Source organism: Pholcus phalangioides, unplaced genomic scaffold, assembly GCF_987345545.1.
Source record: "Pholcus phalangioides strain wild (caught in Gottingen) unplaced genomic scaffold, Ppha-v1.0 ptg000013l_1, whole genome shotgun sequence".
Classification (NCBI taxonomy): Eukaryota; Metazoa; Arthropoda; class Arachnida; order Araneae; family Pholcidae; genus Pholcus; species Pholcus phalangioides.
The window spans coordinates 38,733,642-38,756,304 of record NW_028301606.1 but is presented as its reverse complement, the minus strand read 5'-3'; the positions used below and the strand labels follow the sequence as shown (position 1 = coordinate 38,756,304).

At 34.3% G+C, this 22,663-nt stretch overlaps 1 protein-coding gene across 1 annotated transcript in view; it reads left to right on the top strand.

Annotated features, from left to right (window-relative positions):
* The window catches only part of mew (multiple edematous wings), a 158,254-nt gene extending 143,201 nt beyond the window's left edge, over positions 1 to 15,053 (top strand). The window contains exons 13-26 of the mRNA XM_089241380.1: positions 1,641 to 1,790; positions 2,224 to 2,303; positions 4,206 to 4,353; positions 5,771 to 5,851; positions 6,353 to 6,432; positions 6,587 to 6,667; positions 6,827 to 6,929; positions 7,908 to 8,027; positions 8,927 to 8,986; positions 9,176 to 9,355; positions 9,502 to 9,621; positions 9,841 to 9,942; positions 12,729 to 12,857; positions 14,822 to 15,053. Coding sequence (XP_089097506.1) covers positions 1,641 to 1,790; positions 2,224 to 2,303; positions 4,206 to 4,353; positions 5,771 to 5,851; positions 6,353 to 6,432; positions 6,587 to 6,667; positions 6,827 to 6,929; positions 7,908 to 8,027; positions 8,927 to 8,986; positions 9,176 to 9,355; positions 9,502 to 9,621; positions 9,841 to 9,942; positions 12,729 to 12,857; positions 14,822 to 14,902 — 1,515 coding nt within the window. The 3' untranslated portion in view covers positions 14,903 to 15,053. The remainder of the gene's footprint in view (positions 1 to 1,640; positions 1,791 to 2,223; positions 2,304 to 4,205; positions 4,354 to 5,770; positions 5,852 to 6,352; positions 6,433 to 6,586; positions 6,668 to 6,826; positions 6,930 to 7,907; positions 8,028 to 8,926; positions 8,987 to 9,175; positions 9,356 to 9,501; positions 9,622 to 9,840; positions 9,943 to 12,728; positions 12,858 to 14,821) is intronic.
* Positions 15,054 to 22,663: the final 7,610 nt, after the last annotated feature.

The window sequence follows — 22,663 nt, the reverse complement described above, 5'->3', positions numbered from 1 at the left end:
CACACTCTCTATGCACACAAAAATATTGTTTCGTGCCTTTTCCTTTTGTCCATAATCAACAATGGGTAAAAATAAAATTTCATCAACCACGAAATATGCCTTTCAGTAAACAGCTAAACAGTGCAGAATGCATTGGCGTATGCAAAAGGGGGGTTTGGGGTTCTAATTCACCCTCCTCAAGTCGAAATTATAGTGTTATTTTGCAGGAAAAAACGTAACTCCCCCCCCCCCCCCCCCCCGAGAAGACAAAAAAATTGAAACCCCAGAGAAAATTCTGCATGTGCCTATGATGGGATTTGGGATGTATTACATTGGGAAACAAAGAAAAACTTGGCAACTCAGATAACCACCCTATGATTCAATGATTAGTATCATGATTATTTCAATCATTTTCATGATTATTTAAAGCACATGCCAGAGTTCTTGGGTAGGATGACAGGTTTCCAAATCTAATTATTTCATTTCAATTACAGAAATTTTATGCTATTGGTTATTTATATAGTGTTGATAATGGATTTCCTAAAAGAGTTTAAATTTTTATTATTGTTTAAATCACGGTTCAAGTTATTTTAGTTTCTTGGAGCAAAATAAAGAAACTGCCTTCGGAAAATGGTTTTCTTGGGTTTATGAATGTGATAGGAAATTCCCCGCCTGATTTTCAGATTTAATCCAGTTCTGATTTCAAACCATGAGGGATTTTCTCTGTATAAACATTAATATTTGAACTATGTCCCCCCACCCCCCCCATCATGGGCCCCCCCTGCCCAGACTTTTCATGGGTCTCTCTATGGTAAATGTATAGCATAGAAAAAAAATATGACGAGCATCATCCCTGGCCCCAGTCTACCTGGGATGCTTGTCTACCGCAGAGGAGATTGCTATCACAGTTCCAGGTTCAAATTCCGAGGGAAGGATAGATAAGATATTTTCCCTAATGAACTTGAGGCGATCACCAATAAATAGCATTTTCATTTCCAACCCTCTCATTAATGTCAGTAAATTGCAATGGCCAGACTTGGTATTTGGTGTTGTGTGTTGCCCAGGGGCTACAGCCCTGTCAACCCCACCCTTGGGGAGGGCATGATTTTAACCATATGTAATTTGCTGAGATTAAGGCAAAATTTGTTTTGATAACATAGTGACAGAGCCACCATCGCTGAAGTGGTCAGGTGAAGTTGGTTTTCCGCGGTTCCCAACTTCAAGACGTGAATGTGAGCCGATCTTCCCATTAAAAAGTCTCGCCACAGAGAGCAAGAGTCCTGCAAATGGTACATATATTCAATCATTACACTACACTCACTTTGCTTCTGAAATATGGATGGCAACACTGAAAAATCAGACACAACACAAGATATGCACTCACGCTGTTAGGAACACAGACTTACACTTCTGGCACAACTCAGTAGGTAGTAAATTGTCCATGTGATTAAATATTGTTTTCAGCATTGAAAGTTCTTCATTTATTCAGATTCTCTTTTAGAGCTGTAGTTAGATCATAATATTGGCCGTAGTGCTTGATGATGAAATTAAAACTTAACTAGCATTGGATTCAATTTATTTTAAGAAATCGATATTAACTGAGTATAGCTTTTTTTTCATTCTTTATGAGATTATTTATTTTTCTTTTCCCCATGCTTCAGGAAAAAACAGATATCCAAACTCCCATCAAGTTCAAGCTCACGTATACTTTGCTCCAGAGAGAACCACGTTCTGTGCCTGAAGGTGATCCATTGCCTGATATCAACAGGTATCCAATTTTGAACCAGCAAGAAGCTTCTAAGATATTTGAGGTGATTATTTATATTGAATTCTTGATGGTGTGTGTTGCGTTTATTTGTGAAAGAATACATAAAAATCATTTCTGTATGCCAGAGGTAAATGGCACCATGTGCCAAAAGGGAAATTTCACATGAGAGCCCTTTAAAGATTGTTTTAGCATGTCTTTGTATGGAGCTTGCTTATTTTATAAGGTGAATATCTGTTATTTATTGAAATAAGGACTTTGTGTCCTACACCTATGCATAATGAAAATACTGCAAATTAATAGCATTATCTCAATATTGACAAAAGTGGACGTAACCTGAATGGACATGCCTTTACTTATGGCCTGCAGATTTGATAATTTATATTGATTCTATCATGATTGATTCATTGATTTTATTGTGATCTTTTTTTCATAACAAAGCAAACAAATTATCAAGCAAGAAAATTTATATTTTTCAGGCAAAGTTTCTGAAAGATTGTGGTGCTAATGATATTTGTGAGTCTGATCTACACGTTTCTGCTGAATTGAATTTACCAAGGTTTGTCACCTTTTCGTCCATAATAATTGACTATGTATGAAGGTTTTTATAAGTATTTTCATACTCTTCATACATGCAGTGAAAATCTAGTGTAACAATACCCTCTATAATAGAGAATTCTTAACCTTTGTAACACTGCAGCCTAATTGAATTCTTTTTGTGAGTGGAAAGCCCAGCCATACATTGGCGTACGCAAAGGGGAGGGGTGTTTGGGGTTCTACCTTCCCCACCCTCCCAAGCTGAGATTAAAGAGTTATTTTGCAGGGAAAAACTCAAACCCTCCCACAGAAGAAGAAAAAAATTGAAATCACTTCCTCGAGAAAATTCTGCATATGCCTATGCAGAATACCACTAATGGATGCCATATCACTAATGGTAGATAAATGAAGAAAAATGAAACAAGATCACTCAAAGCCCACTTTGACTGGCATTAGGGAGGACCAGTACTGGGCTGCGGCCCAATGGTGGAGAGACACTGCTGTATACCCTCTTGCTTACGTACCAATACTATTCACCGGCCCTGGCACTCCTTGCTTGGTGTTGATATATTCTGTTTATGGTACTTGTGCAATGATACTTTTCTTTGGTCCATTTAGCATCATTTTATGTGTTTCACTGTATTTGAAATGCAAATCCGAATATGTTTCGAAAAGTTGGCATGATTAATTGGCATGTATATTTTGGTATATATATTTTATGTTGTGTATTGAGACATTGAAGCAGATGCTTATCGGAAATAATAATATCCATAAAGCTACCTTGGATGAATGTGATTTTTATCTGTGTTTGAATTTACTGTTGGTTTTCCTGCTAGCTATATTTAGGTGTGCTAGCTACTACACCAAACACGAACTCTGGCCATATCGTATATTGCAATTGAACCTGGGACCCTGATGGCAACCTTCACAGGTTGCATGCATCTTACCACCATGCCACTTGGGTGCAGGTGTGCTAGCTGGAAAAAATTTCATGGTACAGTGACCGATAACTGATTGAATGGGTGTGAGCATGAGAAAATTTCAGCTCACAGGCAGAGTCGGACTTGAGCAGGTGCGGAGGGTGATTCGCAACAGGCCGCAAAATATTAGGGGCTGTAAAATTAATTTTATTCCATTCATTGTGTATAATATTTTATGATAATTGCTTTAAAAAGCCAGAACTTGAAATTCTGTTGCGCTACTGATGAGAAATGTGTCAATTTATTAACAGGCACACATATGGCAGTGAATCTATGAGCCCCCACATCCTTGAATCAGGCCTTAAGTTTTAATAGGACCCTTGGCTAAAATTTTTGCTGGCTACTTATATTGATTTTCAAGAAACTTTATAGTTTTTAAATATTGGAAAAATATAATACCTAATGGCTTAACAGGCCTGTAAGTCTTTCCCATGGGGGGTTAACATAGTCTTAACAGCACCACGAGCCCTCGAAAAAAAAAATTATTGGGCCAATCCCCCATCAGATTTGAACTGAACAATCTCTCACCCCTATTCAAATCTTATTTCATGTATTAGACATTAGACTCTTGCAACATTGAAGAGGGCCGCAAAACTGTTCTCTGACTGGGCTGTTAAATGACTAGGCCCAGCCTCACTCACAGGGAATTTGATAATGGGAATTGTGAAGCACAAAGAGTGGGTGGTAGCTTAATGCAATGTTTAACAACTGCTGTTTTTGAGGAATGTGAAGATCTGATTGAATTTTTATTTATTTTGGAAAATCTGGTACATTTACAGTCTTATAGTTTCAGTTAAATTATATATTATTATACATATGTATTACAATATTCGCTAAACACTATGACAAATAGTGTGTGTGTGTGTCTGCTGTATTTTGTATTGTCAAACTCTTTAGTCAACACAAGATCACTTTTCTTATTTTGAACCTCTTTTTTTTTCCAGGCAAGAAAGTGGAAGATCTGTTTTGTATCTTGGTGATCCACAAGTTAATGTGTCAATCATCGTGTACAACTTCAGAGAACCTGCATATGATGCTGCTTTATATGTCACTCATCCTGCAACTTTCAGTTACATTGGACGGAAAATAGTGGTATGTATATTTGGAAATTATATATGTATGCCGTAACTCTCCCCCCCCCCCCATCCCATTCTGTCTGAAGTCTGACCAGTTTGTGAATTGCCAGACATTGTGTGTGTGTGCATGTGTGATAATAAAATATATGTGCCACTTGATGTAAGTTGTATGTGGTACTATTACTTGTAAAATTACTCGTGGCAAAGCTAGTTAGTAACTTTGCACATTACCATGCAATAACAGTGGTGACTCGCAGAAGTTTTTTGCAGTTATCTTACCTTGAAATACATATGTGAGCTGGTCTTCCTTTAGAAAAAAAATTGTCATAGAGCTAACAATAGATTTAAGACATTTAAATTATATTCAGAAATACAATAATTTATTGCAATTTTTTATTTCTGATTTGGAAGGTAGGCGTTGTTGTTCCTGCTGGGCAGATTTAATGCATGTTGAGTGAGCCCTAAGCACAGACTTCTGAAGGGCCCCTGCGAAACCTCAACTTTACACTTTTACTAGAAGCACACAAGCTAAGAAGCCTAATATTTTCTTCTGTTCCCGGGGCCTCTACTGACCTTAATCTGCTACTATGTTCCTGAACACTTAAAATGCACTGCACATAAATGCATGCTTTGTTAGGTTCCACAAAACTCTTGAACTCCTCTCTCTCTCTCTCTCTCTCTCTCTTGAACTCCTTCATAGGTAAAACAGTAGTCAATCACTTCTGTAGTGACAGATAGGGTTTGTCTGTCAGTCTGTCAAGTTAGTAAGGCCCTGATATATATATATATATATATATATATATATATATATATATATATATCACACATGTATGTATATATATATATATGTGTATATATATATATATATATGTGTATATATGTGTGTGTATATGTATATATATATGTGTGTGTATATGTATATATATATGTGTGTATATATGTATATGTATATATATATGTGTGTATATATGTATATGTATATATATATGTGTGTATATATATATATATGTATATGCTCACACACAGGGCCACAACTACATTCTTTATCAGCCAGGGCAAACACACATTGTACACCCTGTAATTGTGTCTCTCTGTAATGTTGAAGAAAGGGTTAAATCGTGAGAAATTTGCTCCTCCTCTGGTCCAGTGCCCCAGACACCACACCTGCCTGCTTCTAGTCGCGGCCCTGTACGTACATAATTAAATATTGCATGTAAACACATTGTCTTCATGAAATTGAACTATGTGTATACACTTCTACCAGGAATTCAAAAGATTGAGTCTTCCTTTACTTTAATTAAGTGTTTTTTTACTGCATTTTTTTTTTGGTAATCTTTTTTTTTTTTTTTTTTCATAAAAAAAACAACATTATAATGGGTTTCATGTCATTGATTACCATAAAATTTGTTTTCATGATATATTTTGAATTTCAGAAAGGAGAACAAATAGAATGTTCACCTTTTAATGACACGATGGTAAAATGTGAAGTTGGAAATCCAATGAATAAAGGAGAAGTAAGTGTGCTCTTTTCCCAATATCTCACTGACTGTGATGTAATGTTTGAAGATAAAATCTTCAAACATTACACTTCACTTATAGTTAAAAAAATATGTGGTAGATGGCAGCACTATAACAAGCATTTTACTGAAACAAGCTTCACGTTAGGTTCACAACACGAACATGCAGATCCCAACATTTACCAATTCGTTAGAAGTTCCACAGAGGAATATGGACGAGGTACATGTGTGGTTTAGTAGTGTATGATGAGAATGCTTGTTATGTGCTCAACTAGTACTCCCATCTGCCTTTGAATTCAGAAGCAGACAACTATGCAGCTTAAGTTTTTGCTTGTTGTGTCATGCATGAATTTTTTTAAATGTTGTGGACGTGATTGCTCTTATCACTCCATTACTGCTTTACTTCAATATAACGGGAAAAAATATTCAAAATATAAATGTTATTTCAGAATTTCATGTTTTTGTTTAATAGTTTGACCTTGTTTATTATTTTCACAGGTTGAATTTCAGTTACGTTTCAGCCCACGAGCTGTTTCTGATGACGAAAAAGTTCTGAAATTCAAACTGAAAGCCAATACGTGAGTATAATTTTTTTTTTCTATTGCATATATTTAATGTTTATGTGCTACTTGTTTGTTTTTTGTGAAATGTTATCATTGTTTCTCATATTTATTGATTATTGCAATAATTTGATAAACATTGAAACATTATTGGTCCTATCTATAATTTCAGAACAAGTGTTGAAGTGACTCCTGAAAATGATCTGGTGCTTCTAGCTGATATAATTAGAGTTGCAGAGCTCGAGCTTCGAGGGTTGGTATTAAGGAATATTGAGAATGCAGTTTATTATCCTAAAATTTTTTGGATCTGGTTGAACTAAGCTTTGGATGTTGATCTAATGAAATATATTCATAAATATTCATGCATTATTATTAATATTATTTTAATTCTTAGAATGGTTTAATTTCATAGTGCTTCTGATCCTGAGCAAGTAGTTTATCGAGAAAACTTGGTCAATGAGGAAGACATTAAAACTGGAGAAGATATTGGAAGCCTTATCACTCACAATTATGAAGTAAACATTTCTTTGTGGTTAATGCTCAAGTTTTTTGGAAGTAGAAACATACAGGGTGTAACTGAACTGATGGTCAGAACTATAAGGGGTGATAGTACTCACCAAAACAAACAACTGCCACCATACAATGTGAGGTCAGAAAGCAAGCGGCTAACCGCAAGAGGGTGCGCCTGTATGGTAAAAATGGAGAACACTGAAGACGAATAATAAAGGACAAAGGATCTTAATTACGAAAACTTAAACATAAAACCAAATGAGTGACCACTAGCTGCAATACAGGCATCGCATCAGCAATGGAGTCAATCTTGTACACATTGAAGGATTCCTAGCCTTTCACGAATGTCTGCAACTGTTAGGCTAATTCGGGGTGACTTCATGGGCATCTCATAAACTATGCTTTGTAGCTGTCTCCAAAAAAAAATCTGGGCAAGACAAATTGGGAACTCTGGAGGCCAAGCGACTGGCCCACTGCGGTCAACCCATTTGTTCGGAAAGGCAATGTCCAGGTAGTTTTGCACAATCATGAGGAAATATGCTGAAGCTCCATCATGTTGGAACCACATAATTGCTCGAAGATTTTCTGGGAAATTTTGTGTAACTGAGGCAGCACCTGCTGAAGAGTGAATAGCAGCTGAATGACAGGTTCTGTGGAATTCTGTATTTCATTCCTTCCAGAGAAACCCCCCCCCCCTTTTTTTTGGCTCACCATTTGCTTTCTAACCCCACATTGACTGGTAAAAGTTATTTTTTTGGCAAGTTCCATCACCTCTTACCATCAGATTAGTTACAACCTGTATATGAATATGATAATAAGGTGTATTTATTTATAACTAGAATAAACAGATAAAACTCTCTTCATTAGAATTGTTTGATCGATGCAAGATATATATTGATGGGATATCGATTGGCAAAATGCAAGAATCAGTAAGTATGCTCTATATGTGTGGGTGACTAAACTTTTTAATTTTTTATCATAAGGTCATCAACTATGGACCCTGGAAAGCAAAAGAAGTTCAGATTCTCATGTCCTGGCCTTATCAGACTGAGAATTTCAGAGAGAAGGGTAATTGGCTTCTCTATATGATGGAGATTCCTCAAGTAAGTTAATTTAATTTCTGTTAGAATGTTATGTTAATGGACAAAAAATTTATTTATTTCTGTTTTTGGTATCTGGCAACTCATTATTAGTCAAGTATTTAGTTTCAGAGTTTTGGCAACAGTACAGAAAACATGGCTGCTCAAGTTTGAACAGCAACAGATGTTGTCTCTCACTTTAAGTGTTTAAATCTCTATTAAATATGTGTCTCTGTCTTCAATTGAATATTCTGATTATAATTACTTACACTCACACACATCATTAGTAATAAGGATATATCAACAGGTCCAAAATAAAAAGAATTTCATGTTTTTTTATACAATAGTTACGAACGTTTGTGGAAAACATAACTCTTATGTCCGACATGTAATCAGTACTGTAACTAGCCATTCCTGTGCCTTGTGCAAGAATTTGCATTTAGCCCCCCCCCTCTCCATCTGTGCGGGTGCACCTATTGTACCTGCCTAGTTATGTCACTGCATCTAATAAACAGTAGGTTATAGGTAGAAAGAGACAGGCAGCAGCTTAAAATGTAACAACTTTATTCTGCATGCCGAATGCCATATCTGTACTGCCTTACCTCAAGTTTCATGGGTGTTGCCGCACACAATGAATACAAACATATCATAGAATAATTGAAAACCATAAATGAATACACAGCAATAACAATTCACATTTACTCAATATTATTCATATTTACTCAAATCAAATACTATTGTTTCTTAATACGGCCACAGATTCTGACTCACACCCACATATAAATGGCTTTGATTTTAAAGAGGAAAACTTCTGGTTAGATTTGGAAAAGGACAGTATTCTGTGTCTGTGAATTTTTTTTTAACACAAACTCAAAGAAAATGCTGTTACGACATTTTGAATAAATTTTGGTTTTATTCACTAGGTTCAAGGAAACGGTTTTTGTGAGCTGGAAGCAGGTATTGTGAATCCTCTGAAATTTCAGGTATGAAATATTCATATTCGATCATTTTAATGTTGAGACATGAAAAGGTGCATATATGCAATTAGGATTATTTCTTAGAACATTCTAATAGTAGATTAGATTTTTTATGGACATCGGGAGGTTTTAATTTCTAGAATATGTGTATAACAATCATTGGTAAAAAAAACCAATAAAAGCATTTATTCTTAGATCAAGAGGGAAGAAGACAGTGAATTCATCACAGAAACTGATTCTATATCAGATATTATTGATGAAGAAGATTACAAGGCGGAAGAAGAAGAAAGAAAAGAAGAAAGAAAGAAGAGAGAAATCCCTCCTGCTCCAGAAGAAATTAGATTAGAAAACAGAGCTCTCAACATCGCTACCTTAGTGAGACATTTTTCCGTAACATTCAAATATTTTTCCATATTCGTCAGTGAAACAAGATAGGTTTTCCTTATAATTTTCTGTGTTGCTGCAAAAATTTATTTTGCTGACGATAAAAATCACATCTGTATTATTCTTTGTTTGTTTAGGACTGTGAGAGTGGTACAGCTCGATGTCATTTCTTTAAATGTTTCATTCGTGATCTGAAACCTCATCAGAATGCACTTATCAGTATTCGTTCTCGCTTATGGAGTAGAACACTCGTTGAAGTGAGTAATAAAGTAATCGAAAAAACTAAATACAATTTTTTTATGAACAATAAATGACTACATAATTAATAAAAAATATGAGATGTACTGATGAAAATTTTTTTATTCATATTCTAATTCAAAAATACGTTTAATCATCAAAGATCGAAAGAGTAAACAGTTAAAGAATCTGATATGAATTAATTATGTGTGATTGTTAAAATTTTTCTCCCTTTTTAGAATTTTGCAATGGTGGATCGTGTGTATGTTGTATCTCGAGCTCGAATATACCTCGATCCCATATATGATATCAAGCAGAGGCTAGACAATGATAATGCATTTGTGAGTAATAATTACTAGTTTTAATTATTGGTTTTGATACTTGTCATAATTATTGGAGTTTTATTGTTCTTATTGGGTTGTATTTCTGATATAGTTTAGATACATATTTGACATCCATATTTTTCATGGACATCTTTTTTCAGCCACCTTGTTGGCATTTTGTCAGTTTTGGCCTTTATATTTGAGTATATTTGATTACACTATGCAACAAATAAAAAAAAATTTTCTCTGTCCTTGGGTAAAAGCTGTTATTTCTGTGTTTGCTTGACCTGAATAATCACAAAAATGATTATTTCCCCCAAACATTGGTTTTGTAGTGAAGGTATCAATATTTGTTAATTGACCATTTACCATTGGGTGATTGGGTGACTGGAAATATTTGAAATGACAGGGAAACAACTTTTCATACTGATAATAATTTTAAATACTATAACTTTTAGAATATGCCACATATTCCTTTCAGACCCTGCATGCACAAATGTGGTGGTTGCTTTTTTTTTCACTGTCAACAAAGTTTTTTTCTTTTGACCTGACTTGAAGGATTGCATCAGCTTTTAGTTAAAAATATAGTGAATACTTTATTAGTATTAGAGTATATACTTTAGGGGCTTTCATCAGAGGGCAGCACTTGAAGTTAAACACTTAAGGAGAAAACCTTAAAAGTGTGACTTATTACCTAAAATTTAACAATAAAATTCAGGAAACAATTTCTTGTCAATATAAATATACCCGGCATCATCTCAGCTGAAAAAAATTTGAATGAAATGAATTGTTTCTTTACAAAAAAAAATGAAAATTTGGAAAATAAAGGTTTGCTGACATAAACATAAAAATGTTTTTCGTGTAATTTTTTTTTAATATCAAAAATGCAAAAACATCTTGAAAATTCCAAAAAATGAATGTTCGAATCTGAAAAAGGTATATAGATGTTTGACAAAAAATAAAATTAGAGTTATAATAAAATTTTAAATTTGGAAAATAATACTTTTTCATCTTTATTCCCATGTACACTTATTTCTTCACGTTTCAGCTCCCCAAAGTAATTGCTATGATATGTGTTATGTGTTCTCACTTATATAGATGCTCTAGGTCAAGAATTCTTTGGTAAAGGTGCTGTTGGGTAAGCACCCATGCTTTCTTTGAATTTTTCAGGATGAGGCTGGAGGATGTGATGTGCCATTTAGATATACATTTAAATTTCCTTTTTGTGTAGATTTTTGCTTTTCCACAAGCTCAAGGTGGTTTTTGAGATCCAGCATTACCTAACAACCCATTAAGTATATGAACAGATATACCTCAAGCTTATTGGTATTTGAGTTTTTTGGGAAGTTCTTTGTCTTTTCACATTCTTTACTGTAATTACAATACATATGACACATTGAATCCTCCTCACTTATCTCAAAAAATTCCAAGAAAGCATGGGCGCTTACCAGAAGAACATCTTCACCAAGGATTTCTCAACATGGAGAGTCTGTATGAGGGAGGGCACATAAAAATATCATGCAATCACTTTTGGGAGCTAAAACGTGAAGATGAAGTGCATATGGGAATAGAGATGAATAGAAAAAATTTCATTATTTTTTAAATTTAAAATTTTATTTTCTATTAAACGTCCAGATACTAGACTTATATTCTGTAAGTTATGTACAGTTTTTAAAATTATTATCAGTGCAAAAAAGTTTTTGTTGTCATTTTAAATATTCCAGTCACCTTATCAGCTGCGACCAGTTTACAAATATCGATCCCCTCACCACAAAACCAAAGTTTAAAGCATGAAATTGCTATATTCATCTTTTTTAGTCATAAACCATTAGGAAATTTTTCAAGCACTAAATGCTAGTCGAGGACAAAAAACACGTTACATAGTGTTATTTAAAAAATATATATATGTCGACTGAAATTGTCGTTGCTGAATTCTAATAATTTCTTCAACACATTGAACTGATGCATATTGTGCATATCAAGTTTTTAAAAGTATTTCAGTTCAATAAATGAATGTTAGTTTTAAAGTCACAGTATTTTTTTGCAATAATTCACATTAAAAACATCTGCATTTTTTTAGTGCTGATTACAAACCACTGTGTAGTGTTTGTAGCTTTTTTTTCTGAGAGGTTCAAATAGAAATGAAACTATTAAAAAAATAATTTTTCAAAATATATGACCCATGGATATGAATAGACAAGAAAAAATTTCTTTCATGTAAATATGACTAACACATAGAGGTGTTTTTACAGAGGACCTAAGCAGACCCAGATTGCAAGTATGAAGGGATGGTAAATTTTAGTAATTGGTGGTCAAGAACAGGGCTGGAACCAGAAGGTGACAGAGGGGGGAGCAACTGCCCTGGGCAGCGGTTTTAGGGGGAACAAAGACCACCATTACAAAATTATCAAATTTCAAAGTTGTGGAGGGGGCAAAAATCTTAGTTACGGCTCTGGTCTAGAACATCAAATCAGAACAAGAGAAGGGTTGGTAGCAAAACCAAAAATCCGCCTTTGCTACCCCTTTTATTTCTTAGTATTTCATTACATTGGTGAATGAAATTTAAACATGCAAATTACACATGCATATATTATTGCAGATTTTATGATTAAATTTTTCCTTCAAAGTAATGAAATTAGCATCCTCAGATAATTATCGTATATGTTAATAATGCATATCGGTCAATATCAATCAATTTTTCTCTATAAGAAAAGAGTTTTCTAAGTATGGCTAGTATATTTAACTTTTTATGAAACAGATAGTTTTGTTTATAATTACCATGTTTTCTTTATTTTGATTTTCAGGCACTCACGAAGGCATTTCCAGATTTGCCTTTATATCAGAAACCTGAAGAAGTTCCATTATGGATTATAATTCTAGCAGTTTGTGGAGGGCTGTTACTCCTCATAATTTTAATTTTATGTCTGTGGAGGGTGAGTGACTCATTTTTAGCGCATTTAGTGTAATTGTGTTTTGAAGGAAATTGAGAGAGATTTCCCCCACCATGTTTTAAATTTCATGCAACCCGTATGCTGAGTTATCAAAGTATAAACTTGTTCTTAGACAATATACCAACAGAAATTGATAATTTAAAAAAAAAGTGTAATGTAATGTACATATAGGCAGAGGAAGGCTTGAAGAGATTGGGGGGGGGGGGCACGATAATGTGTGAATCATGAATCATCCTCATACATCTTTTATTTTGGGGGGCAATGCCCCTCCCTCCCCACATCTCCACCCATTATTATGTAAATTTTGACACACGATGGTTGCTGATTTGGAGAAAAGAGATAGCTAACAATCGACCATATAATTTTTCTGATCTGTGGTCCTCGTCAAGACTATCCTATCATTTTTATACACATTGCACAATGCACAGAATGATAAAACATTCCTGATCAATTCAAATGTTAAGGTTAAAATGAAAGTTAGCTTCTGCTTGTGGTTTCATTGGCAACTGGGTCATTTAATGATTGGCTGTTGTTGGGGATATTATCCATTTATAGCTGGTAAAATAGCATGATTGGCTAGCAAGGTTATTCATGCCTGAATGGCACAGTGGTAAGATGCTCATCTTCCCCTATGAAGGTTACCATTGAGGTCCATGGGTTCGAATCCTGGCATAGAACGTCAGAAGCAAGTTCTTTACCGAGCCTGGGGCGATCACCGATGGATGGAGCCTTCATTTTCCACCAAACTCTACTGGTTGGAAAGTGTTGTATGGTGATATATGACCAGAGTTGGTGTGCTGTAAAATAGTAGTAAGGTTATTCCAAACTTTTTAAAGATTGTCTTTCAAAATTCACTGGTACTATAGAGTTATTGCCTGTTGATTTATTATTCATGAATTCTTATTTTCATAAGCATTAACGTAATTTCCTTCATAATAATCAGATTAGATCAAAATGAAAATTTTCCTCCCGGGCCAACTGCAGGCTTATAAATTGTGGCCTGGTGGAGACCACGTAGGAAGAAAAAAGACAAGGACGTAATGTATGTTTCGGTGTGTATGTGTAAAAGAAACAATTTTTTTGACAAAATTGGGGTAAATTAAAGATTGCAAAAAATTTCATGATTTTTTCATGACACAGATAAAATTTCAGCGCAACCATCTATTGTTAGTACAATTATAATTAGTGTTTTCAGCTGTGAAGAAAACTCAGAAAGGTGAAAACTTCATCTTATGTCACTGTTCGCAGAGGATTGGCTGATACGCTCTGCTCCAAAATTGCCTGGACTTGAAATCGATACTATTCATATTAATCTAACAATGCATCACTTTTTATACTGTGTTCTCAGAGTTGATTAAATTCCAAATGAAAATCATAATATGAAAGTCAATCAGGGCTGAGTTATACAATCAGTGAAAGCTCCAGCATTGTTAGATTATTATTAGGGAATTTACATTAATACATCCGAAAAGAATTTGCGAATGATAATGAATCTATGCCAGCTATTCCATCACGATGGTACCAATACATTTCAAAGGAGAGTCTTTGAAATAACGTAACTAGCCAATCAACTCTATTGTACTGTCTCTCAACCGATAATAATCAACCAACCACAACCAATCAAGTTCAACAGAATTGCATGGAGCTTACCTTCATTTCAACCTTAGCACCTGAATTGATCAGATGTATTATCATTTTGCATGTTTAACAACCTGTGGAGAAGTGTCAGGCTAGTCTTGATGGGAACCCTAGGTTAGGAAGGTCATAGGATTGGTTGTTAACTATTTTCCTCAGAAGATATACACCCACTGTATGTCAAAACATAGGAATTTTAATTTCTGTTGGTAGTAAAGATTGCAATATTACTAATTTTTTTGATATTCTCTCAGTTTTTACTTCTTAATAATTTTAATGATAATTTAACATCTATAATTGTTTGGTTCCAGTTTGGCTTCTTCAAACGGAAGAAACCCGGATATGTGCCAGCAGCTACTAGTGAAAAAGAAAAGGAATTTAACAACATATGAATTTATACAGAAAGATATTTATGAAAACAACTGTGATCAATCAAACTTGTATAGCTCTCATGTTGCTGTGGTTTTTTTAATTATTATTACAATTGACTGTAAAGTGAGAAACGACGCTACTGTACAGTGATTTTTTTTGACAAGTGCACAGTTCTTTGCTTCTGTAAATATGTAGAAATCATTCTCGTTCCTGCCATTTTTTTCCCTTGAGAACTATTCATGCTATGTGTTTGGTGCTGTGTTGTTATTGTTGTTGTTGTTGTATAGAGGTTTATTTCAGTTGTTGAACTGAGATTTTGTGAAAAATATAAGTGTTGTGTATAAGAATAAATATATATATCCGTTTATATGTATATATTGCCCGTGTATCATATATATGTGTGTAAAGGAAATGAATCTAGTTTTGGGAAGGATGGAATAAAGCGTTAAAAAGAAACATTCTGAAGGAACAAAGAATATGTTATTCAAAGCATGAGGATGCTGTGTCTCTGCTTGATTCAGACTTTGATCCAAAAGAATGTAGAGATAGGATCTACAAGTTGCATTGGATGTGCAATGTGTTTGAAAATGCAAGTCAACCCTGTGGTTGATAAGGGTTTGCAGTATAAGTAGGGGTTTTTTTTTTCTGTTGGAATTTCAAATAGTGTTGTATTTTTCAATATTTTCACATACTGAGAATCTGGTTGTAATCAGTTTCTGGTAATATGAATCCAATCAATGAGCTGAAAAACATTAACTCTATAATTGTAATAGTTTTACAAATTTTATTAATGTTTTTTTTGGAAAAACTATAAGGCAATTACTGATTATGTAATTATTCTGAAAGTAACCTTTTTTAGCATAAATCGACTAATTCAGTATTTGTTATTTCTTTACATACTGTAGTACAACCTTTTGTGACAATTTCCTTTGTGTAACTTATACATTAAGCCACTTGGCCTCAAGATAGTTGATTAATCAATCTGTAGTTCAACCTAGAGCTCTTTGAAACCTAAAGCTGACTCATCCACCTTATTTGAATAAAATTGTGACTTCAGTTAATTGCTATAGCCAATCAATATTCTATATTTTGCTCCAAAGGCGCAGACATGAAGAAAACATTGGGAGGCGAAATGTTGCCTGTCGTCCTGTATATACAGGACTCGAGCACATACGCAAGAGAGGCAGGGTTGTTTGTTTGTGAAAAACAATGCATTGTTTTTCAGAAATTATTGGGAAAGGGGGCTCAAATGGCCTCAGCTCCTAGCAGGGGCGCAGCTAGAAATTTCGTTTGGGGATTTAGCCATCTTTTCGCCTTTTTTCGGTCATTTTCTCACATTTCGGGGGGCCAAACCCCCAAGTCTCCCCCTCACTACACCCTAGGTTCTGGCACCTATGTCTTGCTCTTTTTTTCAATGATTAGATGCCACTTGGAGGTAGAAATCAAATTTTTGTTCAAAGATGGAGGAAAATTATTTTTCTCCTTTACAGGTGCCTTGATAAAACTAGTCTCAGTACAAATTTTGGTTTTAGAATAGCCATTTGTGATTGACTTCAAACTGCTGGCCAAGGGTCTTCAATCTTGTTTTTTTAGTGTGCAAGCACCATTTATCCCATATGGCAACTCTGAGATCAGGAGTGAATCTCCAAGGACTTAACAAGAAAGGAGGAAATTCATCTGTCCCTTAAAAAAATGGGATAACCCTAATAACCTATTTAATAAATTTCCTTTCCCGTCCATTGCCATAGATCCATGCCGGTCAGACATATGCTCAAACTCAAATCAGTGTAATACTAATCCTTACATTCAATTTGAATGAGATGTCAATCAATAATCATATCACAAATAAGAAATTGTCGCAAATATTGAGTATTCTTAGGTGCTTCAGCAAGTTCTGTAACGCTCGTGAGCAACAAGTTGAAGATGCCTACTATAGGTCCTAGTCATATTGTGCTTACAATGACTGGTGTTGGTGGCAAATATGATACTACATGAATATTTTATGAAGATCAATTCTGCAAATGCTAGAGATTTGACATTTTTAATGGTTCTGATATCTCTATCCGACTTGGTAACTTAATTGATTATAAGCCATTGAGCACTTTTATTTGGATTCAGTTGCAATGACTGAGGCAGAATGTAACAAATGAAGGGTTCTGCCAAATAATGGTCTATGCAGTTTTTTTTTTAACTTCATAGGAGACGTAATGAAAATCATAGCTGAATTAGGAAAATTCAGCTAAATTTTTTTTTTTTTTGCCTGAAAGTAACATAGACTGCAATTCCATTTGGGAAGGTAACTGAAGAAAAAAATGATCACAAAATGGGGAGATAGGCCGTTGTTCCAATTCTAGAATTCTGTATTGCAGCTTTTTAGAGTATCATAGCAATGCCATAAGTTGGTCCCTATAGGAACTAGCTTGAAGAACGTGTAACAAAGCTATATGGAATGTTGTTTTGTCAAAAAACAGATTTCACAAAAATGTAACATAGACTGTTATTTTGCCAGATCCTTCAATTATAGGAATTCCATGGGAGAATGCATTTCAAAAATAATAATTTACGTGGTTACTTTGATATTATTTAATACAATTATTAATTGTGAAGTACTATATGAGTGTACTGCTTTCGAATTTGTGATACTGTTGTATAAAAACATTTGGTTTTCAAGTAGCTGAGTTATAAAATTGATTTCAATGATCTGCAGAAGTTATTTTGGTTGTTTCTGTTATAATTGCCAAAAGGAAGTAAATCATGTATGGTTAGTGAGAATTCTGTGCCTAATTTTTTTTCATTTTACATATTATAATCATATAATAAATCCCAGTTGTAAAATGTAGCAGTTTTTTGAGTGATAGTCACTAAGTTCAGTTCTGTATTTTTGTCTCAGTCGGAAAAGTAATGTTTCCATGATCTAATGAATTGCTGGACAAGAAAAGAAATGTCGATACAGAAATTAATTGTTTTTGATAAAAACATGAACTTGTATCCTCAAAAAATCGTTTTGTGAACCATTTTTGCAAAAAAATTTGTGAATAATTTTTAACAACATTTTATAGTTCATTGTGTTATTCTAGTTTATTGGGATACATCATGGACTAGAAAAAAAAGAATGTTTTAATTACATCCTTTTTTTTGTGTGTTGATTATATGTTGTAAAATTATGACTTATTTACTTGTTGATGTGCTGTGCTGTGTGTCGTTTGTATGTCAAGATATGATTGTCAGTTTGTTGCAGCTTTTATCTATTTTTTTGCATTTCTTATTTAAATCATTTTATATGTAATTTAAGTTTCATTGGTGCGTTCAGTCATCAGTTCATTATTGTTAAAAGTCTAAAGTTTCCCGTGTTTCAAATTTTTTTTGTTGAATTGTGCCTGATTTGAGAATTTCTTTGGTGACCATGTTGGTTAGTTATACGCCAATTTTTATTTAGTTATAAGGACATGTGGAAGGAAGGAGGTGAGTCGGGAGGGGGGGGGGGGAGCTTGACCTGCTCAGCCAAATATTAAATGCTTGTCTTATGTAAGTTAATACCATGGAGTTATTATCTAGTGGTGATGCGTGTGGCAACCTGGCAGAGATCAAATGATTCCGGGGTGCCTTTCCCTGGCATTTATCACGTTTTTCATTTGGCACAAACATTGCAAGTGCCTAATGCTTTTCTACGAGAATTTTTTCTGAACTTCAGATTCCCCTTTTAAATTTATAATTAATTTCAAATGCCAAATAATGTTGCAGACAGTTGGGCTATATTACCAAGATCTCATTTGAAAATTTTTAGTATCTAGTGCAAGTTCACAGGAGAAAAAACGATTTCCTCCAAACACTATATGTGTGTATAAGAATGGATAATATTGTGATTTCTTCTCCATTTGTATGAGTATTTCATGATTTGAAATCGTATTATACTCAACTACAGATAGAACTGTATACACAGCATCATTGGCCTGTGGAAAGTTTTTCTTTTTCCCGAAATGATAGGGTCCATTTGGCACAAACAAACAGAAGAGGTTTGCCGAAAGGCAGGACATCACATGACCTTTCGTTAAGGTTTGTAGAATATGTATTTATATCTCCACCTAGATCTCCATCACAGTATAGAGATAGATCTCCACCCCATAATACCTCCATGGTTAGTACATGATAAGTGTGCACATCAATTCTGATAAACATATCGCTTCAACCCACCGAAGTGTTCAATTTATCAATCTATTCTTTTCAAGGAAAAAAGAAAAACAAATGATTCAATGCAGTGGCTTAATATATATTGCCTGCAGTGTTTTTTCTTTTTTACATAAAAATTTAAATGACTAAAAATTTTTGCTATATCATTTTAAAGGAAGTAGCAATTTTCAATAATAAAAATAGACATTTGCATCTGCTGCTTTTGCGAAAAATTCTATATTTGAACTCTTAGAGTACATGATTGTTGGGAACAACTGATTTAATGCACCATTGTTTAATGAAAAAATTACCCATTTCTTAGAATTTAATGCATTATTCGTACTCATTGAGAAAATAAGGAAATTCCTACACAAATATGTATCAAGTTTTTTAGTTCAACATTTAATTTAGATTCCATTGTTAAGGAGAACATACAGCTAAGATATTTAAACTAAAAGTTTTTTTGTCTAAAATTTGTATTTTGTAGAGATAACAGAAGCACATAAAGTAGATGAATATTTCCGGAATACAAATTTGACTAATGAATTGCATGTTATCATATTGCAAATTCCCATCATTTCTAGGTGTGACAAAAAAAATTGAAACTATTTCCTTAGTTTTCAAATAATCTAAAAAGCTTTTTTGAACTGACAGAATTTATTTGTTATGACATAAAAATATGTACATATATAAAGACCAGCTTAGATGCCTTTGCTTATGAAATTGTAACTGATCCCCAAAAGTTTATTTTCAAAACAAACTCACATATTTGGGTTTCAATTTACAACATGCAACTTCATAGCTACTCAGGTCATTAGTAATTTTTATATTTAATCTATAACAGTGTCGTCTTAATGCATAGGCCTACCCGGGCCCCAAGAGAAGACAGGCATCAGAAAAATGAGAAGTAATTGAATTTTTCTAGAGTTTGCAAGGCAGGGCCTCAGAAAAAATCACTTGGCCCAGGGCCCACGATGCTCTTAAGACAGCTCTGACCTATCAGGCTAATTTTTTGTTAGTAATCTTGTGGGGTTGAATTGAATGTAAGATATGAGTCTATGGATTTAAATTCAAATCAAACACTGTACAATATTCACTGTAATAAAACAAACATGGTCATTATAGAATTGGAAAAATTAATTTTTACACATCTGAGGCAACTCTATGAAATGTGCTCTCTATGTTCCGAGTTTAAAAATGTTCAGTCTTTTTATGCTGGCTAATCTTTTGTTTAATGCGTGAATAGAAATAATAAAAACAGAGAATATTTATTTCGTATAACTGTGGTGTTCTTACGTGTTTGTAACTCATTTGCAGTTACTAGTTTTACCGCTGCGTGGTCTGTGTTGTGTGACAGTTATGAAGTGACACTGGTTCCATCCTCATGACAAAATAGCTGCAATATATCAAAACATCGGCATCTGCAACTCCCACTTAGTTTTTGGAAGGAAACCCTTAATGTGTGCCTATTTAATATCGTGAAGAGGCTCTTTGTTAGACTTATTCTGGAGAGCTGGGCATGGCCCCACAAGGAAGGGGGGGGGGGCTTACAGAGTTCCAGGCCTGGGGACAGTTATCATTTTTCGTTTTTTTTAAAAACATCTATATATTGAATTAATTGAACATATTGAATTAATCGATGTAAATTCAATATAGAAGGGTCTGCCAAATATCTTAGCCTAGGAGCCCTATCTAGTATGTGGGGTCATGGGTAAGGGAGCTGCGGAAGGCAAAAAATTTGAAAACCACGGATGTGTGTAGGCACGTTGTGGTAGTACAAAGCTAACTATTTCTCGACTAAAATACGGGACATTGCCAGTTATCGCCAAAAATGATGCTAAAAAAAGAACGAAGTTTCCAATTATTGCTTTAACTACTGAAATTACCAATGGCGGTAAATGAAACTACTGTAAATTGCAATGGATAACAATAAATTCTAAGAAATAAAACGTTAAAAACGGGAAAAATATGTGAGAAGAAAAAAATACTCTTATTCACAGTCGTAATTGCCATAATATAATTTATGAGTTCGGAAAGTTATAATCTTTGATTTCATTAAAAAAATAAAAATTCCAGTTGACTTCGTTGAAAAAACAGGACATTTTTACAAAAATGTAATAATTTCATGAAAATACGCGAATGTCCCGGTGAGGGGGTTGGCAGATTATTCGTATTAACAAAGTGGCGGTACAACCGAAAATGTGGAATTTTCCCCCTAAAATCTGGTCACACTGTAGGTATAGAACTCCTTAATACATATGAAGGCGTCTTATGTAGGTAGGACCCTGATCTACACGTAGGGTCAATGCTATGCTGACCATATTTCTTCGAGACGGGATATCTTCCGTATTGTTACTGAAAAAAAAAAAGGAAAGCAGCCTACACATCGGGTGACTATACGCCCGTATTTCCTAGGACAGTCCCGGTTTTTTTTGGCCGCCCCGAGGTTTTTCTAAAAAATGTCCCGGTTTTTCACGTATTTTCAACGAAGCCAACTTGACTATTCTTCAAATTAACGATTAAAATTATTTTTCTAACTCAGAAATTGCATTTCGATAATTACGACTACACAAACAAGAATATTCATCTCAAAAAAAAGGGATTTTTTTTTTCTTTTTAATTCACTGAAATTTTAGTGGTGCTTGTTTTCCGCGATTGGAAACTTATCTTATTAGTATGAGTTGGTGACTTATTTTTTGACATAATTTTTGGCGATAATTGGCAATGTCCCGTATTTTTCTCAAGGAAATATTGTCAGCCTAAGCCTACAGCGAATCGCAGAGGATTAAAATATATTTCACGACGAAGAATATATTTTAAACTGAACATAATCTTCGATTTCTGCAAAGAATAAAAACTCAAGCGAGCTTATCATTTTGAAAAGAAACGGAAATTTCGTATTAAAAAATAGTCAGTAGAATGAAAATATACGGGAATTTCCCCTAAAATCAGGGCCGCAACTATGAACAGGAATTTATCTTGTTGCCCGGGAATCAGTATCGATTTTTGCGCTCTCCGTAATTTTTAATGGAAAAAGAGTATACTCAGTGTCCTTCCTGGTCCAACACCTGGGGCACCAGACCCCCTCCCTTTGTTGTGGCCCCACCTAAAATGCTGGTCATATAGTCACTTTAGTTAATTCGTGGCCAGAAGCGGTCATATATAGGCTAACCATATTTGTCCACGAAAAACACATGAAATTGGGCTTCGAAATACGGGAAAATACGGGACATTGCCAATTATCGCTAAAAATGGTACCAAAAATAAGCAAAGTTGCCAACTCATGCTAAAATCATAGAAAAATCGCCAATCGAGAAAAATGAAGCGCCACTTCAAATTGCAGTGCATTAAAAAAAATACAAAACATGAAAAATATGGGAAATGAATATTTTTATTTGTAGTTGTAACTATTGTAATACAATTTCTGAATTGAGAAGACAATTTTAATCGTTGATTTGAAGAATAAAAGTCAAGTTGGCTTCGTTGAAAATACTTGAAAAACCGGGACATTTTTGCAAAAAGTCGAAATAGCCAGAAAAACAGCAAAAAACCGAGACAGTCTCGGTAAATATAGGACGTATGGCCACTCTAGTCATGGAGTTTAGTTTAGTTCA